This window comes from Salvia hispanica, chromosome 4 (assembly GCF_029641045.1).
Source record: "Salvia hispanica isolate PSC_SH4W2 chromosome 4, Shi_PSC_v1, whole genome shotgun sequence".
Lineage (NCBI taxonomy): Eukaryota > Viridiplantae > Streptophyta > Magnoliopsida > Lamiales > Lamiaceae > Salvia > Salvia hispanica.
The window spans coordinates 47,577,538-47,586,447 of NC_142695.1; the positions used below are offsets into that span (position 1 = coordinate 47,577,538).

General features: G+C 37.0%; 2 protein-coding genes across 2 annotated transcripts; both read left to right on the forward strand.

Moving 5' to 3' along the window:
- Positions 1 to 935: 935 nt before the first annotated feature.
- On the forward strand, positions 936 to 3,367 carry LOC125193348 (ribonuclease 3-like protein 3). The gene is made up of 4 exons (XM_048091122.2): positions 936 to 1,216; positions 1,447 to 1,844; positions 2,414 to 2,560; positions 2,632 to 3,367. Exons 1-4 carry the CDS (start codon positions 1,162 to 1,164, stop codon positions 2,893 to 2,895), a joined length of 864 nt encoding a protein of 287 aa, XP_047947079.1. The 5' UTR covers positions 936 to 1,161; the 3' UTR covers positions 2,896 to 3,367.
- Positions 3,368 to 3,953: 586 nt separating this feature from the next.
- Positions 3,954 to 7,472, forward strand: LOC125192105 (uncharacterized). The gene is made up of 3 exons (XM_048089559.2): positions 3,954 to 4,261; positions 4,860 to 6,158; positions 7,069 to 7,472. Exons 1-3 carry the CDS (start codon positions 4,079 to 4,081, stop codon positions 7,294 to 7,296), a joined length of 1,710 nt encoding a protein of 569 aa, XP_047945516.1. The 5' UTR covers positions 3,954 to 4,078; the 3' UTR covers positions 7,297 to 7,472.
- The last annotated feature ends 1,438 nt before the right edge of the window (positions 7,473 to 8,910 follow it).

Below are 8,910 nucleotides of genomic sequence, written 5' to 3' on the forward strand. Positions count from 1 at the left end.
GATCACACAATTTATAACATCCACTGCACATTAAAGTAGGGACCACTCAAGTATACATACAACCAACTATTTGATTAAAACTCGTGACATGTAAACCGAAACACAAACATTTCATAGAGGGATGAGTAAATTATTAGGAATATGGATGTTTTTTTATTAATCTTAATTATTGTTTCTGAGATGAAATTCGTATGTATTTTTATTGGTTTAAAAAGTATTGTAAGTAATCACATGTCGATGTATCATGTACATGGACACGATGATTCTTCGTTCGAAAAATCTCACTACTCAAAAACTTGTGTTTCAAATTGTTTAGAGAAAATGGTAAAAATGCTTTTGACTATGTTTCCATTTTATTTGTTATAACAATTAGTGGATTTTGGACCAACCTAGAATATGTTCAAACTTTCAAGCTGAATAATTGAAGTTTGATGACCAAATAATATACCAAAAATTAGAATATGAGTGTATCGTTTTATTTGTTATATTAATGAGATAGTATAAAAGTATTATATGCAATTTTAATTTGGACACTATGATTGTGATAAAAGAAAATTGGTATTGATATATAAGTCGTACCTAATTTTTCGTTACAGAACAAAAGCATAAATACAATATTATCATTAAGTATTTAATTTTCTTAACTAAATGAATTGGTATATGTTTGCTTCTCTGAATTGAACTCGTCTAGCAAAATTGGGCTTTATCTTGGGCCTTTTTATAGTTTACTTTGCTTCAGCACATATAGTTTTTCAATAGTTTAAGTAACTAAATAAAATGATTGTACTCCTAGTATACATGCCGTAACTCGTATTTCATCTGTATTTGATAATTGTTAGGCAATGTTGGATTGTCACCACTAATATTGTCTAAAGTTGATGAAATTTTTGCTTATAATTTAATAATTTATATATGTAATTTTGTAAATACATACTGAAATTATTATGAGAAAATGAAACGATTAGCGCTTAACTGCCAAAACGGTGTCGTATACTGATACACTACACCTGAGCTGCCGCTTGTCGTCATCGGCGGCATTGCGGTGCTGAAGGCCACATATAGTTTCGAATTTTTGAATTCCAGTGGGATTGAGACTGCATTTGGCCGAAATCGGGATTGAGAATGGCGGAGTATCCGCAGGAATTGGTCGTTTAAGCTGAAATGTCTTCGTTGTGGGAAGCTCTATTTCTTCCTGCCAAGCGCCTCCGTATATACGGTATGTTCCCTGCTTTCTCTCTGTGTCTGTTTGGGGATTTCCCTCTCTCTCTTTAAATTCATTCGACATAACTGCTGCGTTATCATTTGCTGATTTGTGATGTACTCTAGTTTGTAAACCTAATTGAAATTTCTGAACTATTTTAATGGTAAATTTTGTAAAATTTCTGATGCAGATGCTATTAGTGTTTTAATGATCTAAATGTAGCATGTTTGCTTCTTCTCTGCCAGGAAATATTTTATGTAATTATCTGAAGAGCATCAATGGCAGGAAATTAGACCTATCACTGGTTCAAGTTGAGTCAGAAACTAAGTCACTACAGAATCTTAAAGAAGTTGAGAGAATAATAGGATATAGATTTAACAACCGTAGCTTACTATACGAAGCGTTTACCCATCCATCCTACCAGCAGGGTTGCATTTCATATGAACGGCTCGAGTATATTGGTGACTCGGTGCTTAATTTTTTGATAACTAAGGAACAGTTTTCCAAGTACCCGGATCTTGCACCGGGATCGTTGTCCCCACTTCGAGCTGCCAATGTTGATACGGAGAAGCTTGCACGGGTGGCTGTCAAGCATAACTTTCACAGATACATCCGTTTTGGCGCTAAAATCTACACCAAGAGGGTATGTTGATTTGCTTCAGATTGTAGTATACTAGTATTAGTGACTTGTCTAGTAGGAGTGTTTGTTACCTTGATCATATGCTTTAATTCTGTCTTGTGGATTGAATGAGCAATTTTTACGTTAGTGATTAGCCATTTTACTGAATCTATGTAAGTCTGACATGGTTCTACACAGGGAGGATCAAGTTGTTCATAGTTGGAGTTATACTGAGATACACTAGTTGGTGTGGACTAAGGAAAGATTTCGTAGTTGTTCTGATACCGTGTGAGGAGAACTGATGTACCATCTTTAAATGTACATAGTTAGAATCACTGAATCGTAGAGCAACGACAGGGAAAATTTCATTTCTAATCAACAATCTCAGCTTGTTACATTGCTAACATAGTTTAACTGTAGTAGTATATTTGTTGGGAATGATGGAGAAACTGTGAATATGGTGATTAGAAACAGGATTTCAAGATCGGATGTTTTCTGCTAACTTTTTCTTTTGGCTTCTTTCTTGCCAACCATGTTGCTCTAAAATTTGTTTTCTTAGTTTTTCAAACTCAATTATTTTAGATATTTTGCAGATTCAGACATTTATCAATGCTCTTCCTAAATATCCTTTGCATTCACATGGTTTGATTCATACCCCAAAAGTGCTTGCTGATGTTGTTGAATCAACTATTGGAGCTGTTTATGTTGACAGCAATTATTCAATTGATACGACATGGGAGGTAAGGTGATTTTTAACCAACTCATTTAGCTGCTCGTAAAACTGTGTAACGCCGGTTTTGGTTTCCTGCAGGTAGCCAGCGATCTAATACAACCCATAATAACCCCGAGAATGCTTGAAAAACACCCCGTGAAGAAGCTCTATGAGATCTGCCAACAACACAAGCTTGAAGTGAAACTAGTGGATCAATGGTCGAGAGATGGAACTTACAAAGTTTATGTCGACGGTAAACTTAGAGGGACAGGTACGTCCCACGCAAAGAAGGAAGTAGCACTGAGCAGAGCAGCAAATGCTGCTTATAACGAAGTTTTACTCAATCTGAGCCCAAAAACTTAAAAATGAAGGCTGCTAATGTTTTTCAACAATGCGTATCAGTTTTTGTATTAAGCTATGGATTCCATTCTTGGATTTCACGGCCCAAGGGGACAGCTTCCTCGAGTTGTTTCTGAGACACTTCACGATTAATTGGCGCACCAGACTTGCTCTCACCTGTCCCATGTCTTGCTTAGCCCTCGACAACAGGTTTTATGTGACCCTGTCCCAGAGGAGGTTTTATTGAATCCATCGTCACTTGTCGGAACAAAGAACATTTGCCATGGCCCATGGAGGGCTGTTTGTAGCTAGTTCAAGTCGATGAATAATGCTCAGTTTTCCAATAGCATTCGATGGGGTATATAACTCATCTATCTTGGAGTTATATGAACAAAAAAATGTGTTGTTATCATTATTTACTTTTTCTACCAAAAATAAATTAAAATGTTTAAGGCCTTGTAAAAGCAAACGTTGAAAACATAACGATTTTGCCCAATGCAATTCTAAACATTGACTTGTGGACCACCTATAACCGATGGCTATTTTGGTGTGGCTTCACGAAAAGTCTTTTAAATACTTACTTTTATCCCTAATGGAATTCACCTAATAATGTAAGGTAAGTTTTTCATTTTGTTAACTGCTAGTAGATGATTTGGTCATAAAGTGCCGCACAACCACACATCCAAAGGCCCAATATCTAACCAAACGTCAAAGGCTAACTCTCCATGGCATAAAAAGAAACCAAAATACCTTTAAATAACACTAGTATAGGTACGTGATCAGCATATACTAATTTTAAACGTAGAATGCAGAATTAAATAGAAATAGTTTATTAGGAATACATTCATTGTTAGTTTAATACAAAAATTTTAGATCTTAAATGACACTTTTAATTTTTTATATTTTGAGTTCATTTTAAAATTTGAATTTCCTATAATGAAGTAAAATGTTATAATGGGCTTTTGCGTTGTTTTAAAATGATTTAAAAGGAAGTAGGTGTTTTGGGCTCTTTACTGGTGGGCCTGAATGTCAGCCCAAACTGACTGCTTCTGCCACTGGTAGGTAGGTAGAAGATTTCAATCATCTCCCTCCCATGAAAATTTCAGTGGGATTCGGTGATCACATTTCATTCAATTCAAGAAATTGTAGTCGAGATTGATCAGAATTTTGTTTCATAAAAGAGGTTTTTTTCCCCCTAATTTGTGTGATGGACTTCGAATTGAGGAGGGCAAGAGAGAAGCTGGAGAAGGAGCAGAGAGAGAGGAAACAGAGAGCGAAGCTCAAGTTAGATAGAGAGAGGAAGGTCAAGCAGGAAACCGTTCGCCAACGGGAAGCCATAGAAGCGACTCAGCGGCAACGCCGCCTCGATGCCGCCGAAGCTGAATTCAAGGTCCGATTTGTTTTCCGCCATCGATCATTTTATAAATGCAGTTGATTGCATTTTTTATGCTTCAGTTGCTAGTGTTTGCTATTCTGTGATAAAAATTTCTAGGTTAATTGATTGCTAGAAACCTTAAAAAAAATTTTAATCCTATTTTAGAATTGTATTTTGTGGGCGTTTAGTTGGTCTGGTTGATAAAAATCTCTTGGTTGATTACTAAGTGATTGGGATTTCAGTGAAATGTGATCTATTGTGTTTATGTGGAGTCTCCCACTTCCCCAATTTTGCATTCTATAGCTAGAAAAGCAGAAAATTGAATATTCTTTAGTGATGACAAAGAAGATACGTATTATATGCTTTAGTGATTGTATATAATTCTTGTTAGAAATTAGGATTTAGGAATTATGTCAAGAAGCTTTATAATGCTTTCCAAATCAATAGCTACATGTTTTAATACACATTTCATACCACACTGTCCGAACTTTAGTGATTATTGACTCGTTGGAGTTGAGTTTTCAGGTAAAAACATTATGTTATTAGTGGAATTTATTGGCTTAAGGAATAATGGGGTGTTTTTTTGGTGATTGTAAACTTGTTTGTGTCTTAGGCTAATCAGCTAGCAGAGGACAGCTCGCTTGCTGGTCGAGGAGTTGTTTTTTCTCGTATTTTAGAAGCCGTGCCTTATCAGGGTATTGGTGATAAGATCAAACTGCCTCCTTCCTGTTTCACAGAGCTCTCCGATCAAGGAGCCTTTGACAAAGGGCCGCTGCATTTCTCTCTATCATTGCTTCACCCTGAGGGTGCTATGCACGTTGATAATGGTGATGAAGGAGCGTCCAGGATGACACATGCTGGTGTCCTCGAGTTCACTGTTGAGGAAGGTTTTGTAGCACTTCCCCAGCACTGTTGGAGCAATCTATTCCCCGAAGAGGCTCCGAGCTCTGCTGCAGTCGAAGTACGTTACATTTGGCTTCCCAAAGGAACGTATGCGAAACTTCAATCTGTGGAATTTGGCTTTTCCGACATTCCTAATCACAAGGCAGTACTGGAGACGAGTCTTCGCCATCACGCGACTCTTACTCAAGGGGATGTTCTACTTGTCAATCACGGTGTGTTGACATACCATTTGCGTGTTCTCGAGCTGAAGCCTTCGTCGAGCATATCTGTTCTGGAAACGGATATTGAGGTCTACATCATAGGTCCGGAGACCGTGGATAACTCAAACCAGTATATGCTGAGGCCTCTCTCATTTGGAAAACCAGAGTGTGGAGTGGTTGAGGAAGGGAAGTACATGTATTATAAATTCTCCTTGGACGACGAGACTTGGAAAAGAATTTCTTCCAAGGATGCGAATATTTTGGTTAATCTTGAAACGCAGACACAAGACGGAGATACCGACTTGTATGTTTCTAGGCATCCCTTATTGTTCCCGACTCAGCACCAACATGTGTGGTCATCTCATGATTTGGGTTCAAAGGTGTTACTAATCGGGGCCGAGGATCAGAACTTGGGAACAGGTACCTATACCGTTGCTGTGTATGGCTACAAAGGGACGTCAAAGTACGAGGTCTCGGTGAATGTTGAAGATGTTGCTGGGCAGTTGGTGGGGCAGCACGCTGCATCTTCAACCTCGTCTGCTGAGGTAGACACTGCAGAGTGCAGAAACTGTAAACGGCATATCCCCTCAAGAACGATTGCTCTTCATGAAGCCTATTGTAGCAGGCATAATACCGTTTGCCAGCATCCCAGTTGTGGGGTTGTTTTGAGGATCAAGGAGAGTGAGAGGCACGTTCACTGTGAAAAATGTAGTAAAGCGTTTCAAAGGGAAGAGATTGAGAAACACATGAAAGTTTTCCACGAGCCACTTCATTGCCCTTGTGGGATTGTTCTCGAGAAGGAGCAAATGGTAAGAACTAAGCTCTTTCTTTCTTGTGCTCTTTGGCTTATTGTTTCAGTTTCTTCTGTCTCAGTGATGTGGCTTATTTTCCTGTTTTCATGAGCTAAATTGTTCTACTGTGACTGTCTATGTTTATGTAAAATGCTTTATGGCTTAGTTATCTTTTTGTTGAAGCTCTTTCTTTCTTGTGCTCTTTGGCTTATTGTTTCAGTTTCTTCTGTCTCAGTGATGTGGCTTATTTTCCTGTTTTCATGAGCTAAATTGTTCTACTGTGACTGTCTATGTTTATGTAAAATGCTTTATGGCTTAGTTATCTTTTTGTTGAAGCTCTTTCTTTCTTGTGCTCTTTGGCTTATTGTTTCAGTTTCTTCTGTCTCAGTGATGTGGCTTATTTTCCTGTTTTCATGAGCTAAATTGTTCTACTGTGACTGTCTATGTTTATGTAAAATGCTTTATGGCTTAGTTATCTTTTTGTTGAAGCTCTATAGTGTTTTAGAGTTACAACTCACACACACACACACTGACTTGAAGTCCCGATCTGTTGGTTGGAAGGAAAGTGTTTTACCATTAATGGAACTGTGCTTTGTCGTTTGTTGAAGCTGTATATTTAAGGCCTTCGTTTGGCTCACCAACTTGCACCTGATTTTAGTTTTACATGACTTGTAAAATGTTTCAATAATGGCATGGCCATACTATTTATCGACGACTGCCATGATTCACGATTTTTTCCCTTCCAAGAAATCCGAAGGAAACGATCAGTTGGATCTTGAAAAAAATCATGGCACCACAATGTTCTAGTCATCTTTAAAATGTTTAAAAGGTGGAAGATACAGTTGTCCAACCCTGTTTTGGATACAATCTATATACGTAGCAGATATTTCCTATTCCCACTCGACTAATGTCAGTGTGCACTCTACAGGTGCAGCACCAGTCCTCGAATTGCCCATTGCGCCTCATTACATGCCGGTTTTGTGGAGACATGGTTCAAGCTGGGAGGTCAGCTGCTGATGCCCGAGACCGTATTAGAGGATTATCAGAACATGAGAGTGTTTGTGGATCAAGAACTGCACCGTGCGATTCATGTGGACGATCCGTCATGCTCAAGGACATGGATATCCACCAAATCGCAGTCCATCCAAAGAACTAGTAGGCGTGTCCCCTTTCGGTCCTCAGATAATTGGTATATATTCAACCTCTTTAGTTAGGATGATTGGGATATATAGTACTAAGTATTTGACATCATCATTGATGACTTATTTGTTGTTTTGTAAATTTGTCCAATGAATATCTTATGATTTAATGATAAAATCGGTTTACACAAAATCATAATTTGTATAATTCATTTGGGCTATTTTGTTTATTATAACATATATTGATCTGTTGTTATTTAAATTATAAAATGTCCTAACTCAATAATGTTGAATTAGTTTTGAGAATGTCACCTTCAAATATGGAAAGCAAATAATCGTTCGTTTGATTCTAAAGAAATCCAATGCATTTTGATAGAATAAAATCGTCTAATACATTTCTCGAGATGATCATATGATAAAAAAAAATTTGTTAAATCATATCATCAAACAAATACATATAAAAGTGAGGTTCATATTCCAGCAACTCATTTTCTCATTTTTCTTCACAAAGTCAAACAATTTCTTAATACCCGTGCCGAGTCAAAATGAGACTATAAATGGCAGACGAAGGGGGTAGAATTTTTTTTCATTCACTTTCAAAATTTTAAAATAGTCTATTTTAATCCCCTTTCTTTTATTCTAAAATAGATTTATAGAATTTTTTTCATCCACTTTAAAAGTAATCCATTTTTTTTCTCAATTTTGCAATAAAATCGTCTCTATAAAGTCTCTATTATTAGGAAATAGAGGAGGGATGTTAGCTGAGAGGAAAAATTTATATTCCCTCTGTCCCAAGGTACTAACTCTATTTGCAATTGTTGCAGGTTATTGCAAACTATTTGTTCTATTTCCTTTTTTTTGGAAACTATCCTCCAGAAAATTTCTTCCAAAGTTACGGAATGTAATGTCTGTTTGATAAAATGATAACGCCACTAATTTTTGTTATTTTGTTATTCTACCATATTACTAGAAAAGATTGATTGTTGAAGTGGATTATATTTAAACTAAAGACAGAATTATGTTTTTGGACTGGAATATTCTACAGTAATAAAAAAGCGAGACCCATGAATATATAGGAAAGATATGGTGGGCTGTGAGTTTTATTTCTTAAATAAGTAATAAAGTAACAAGTGATGTGATAAAAACATATTTAAAAAAACTCAATCAAAAAGGTCGACAACCTTGACAGCATTTTTGACGTCCGTCGGCAGTTGGTTCCCGCCACGGCAGTGCTCGATGGCGGAGCAACCGCGGGTGTATTTGTTGGCAGGGTCATGCTTCGGGTGACGACTATAATAATTGTTTCGTTCAAGAGCGCCGTAGTCGATAACTTTATGATTTCCCGATCCATATGCCAGCGAAGACGGAAGAATAGCCCCGACGAACAACAGCGCCACCATGATTAAAACAAGCGTCTTACCCATGGTTGCACCTCCTTTTATTTAATTATTTATAAAGGCTCATTTTTGCTACTTTCTGAAATCGCTATTATATATTTTTGGCTACCTATTTATTGCAATATCTATTTTTACGTAGAGATGCATGTAAAAGTTACTTAAAATAGTAGCCATATTCCATCGTAGATATGCATTGATTAAAAATGGGAAAAATGGTGGTGATGCTGCTGCTTG

Coding starts and splice junctions, on each gene's coding strand:
- LOC125193348 (XM_048091122.2), top strand. CDS start 1,162: ATGTCTTCGTTGTGGGAAGCTCTATTTCTTCCTGCCAAGCGCCTCCGT. Junction 1,845..2,413: donor CTAAAATCTACACCAAGAGG/GTATGTTGATTT, acceptor GATATTTTGCAG/ATTCAGACATTTATCAATGC. Junction 2,561..2,631: donor CAATTGATACGACATGGGAG/GTAAGGTGATTT, acceptor GGTTTCCTGCAG/GTAGCCAGCGATCTAATACA.
- LOC125192105 (XM_048089559.2), top strand. CDS start 4,079: ATGGACTTCGAATTGAGGAGGGCAAGAGAGAAGCTGGAGAAGGAGCAG. Junction 4,262..4,859: donor CCGCCGAAGCTGAATTCAAG/GTCCGATTTGTT, acceptor TTTGTGTCTTAG/GCTAATCAGCTAGCAGAGGA. Junction 6,159..7,068: donor TTCTCGAGAAGGAGCAAATG/GTAAGAACTAAG, acceptor TGCACTCTACAG/GTGCAGCACCAGTCCTCGAA.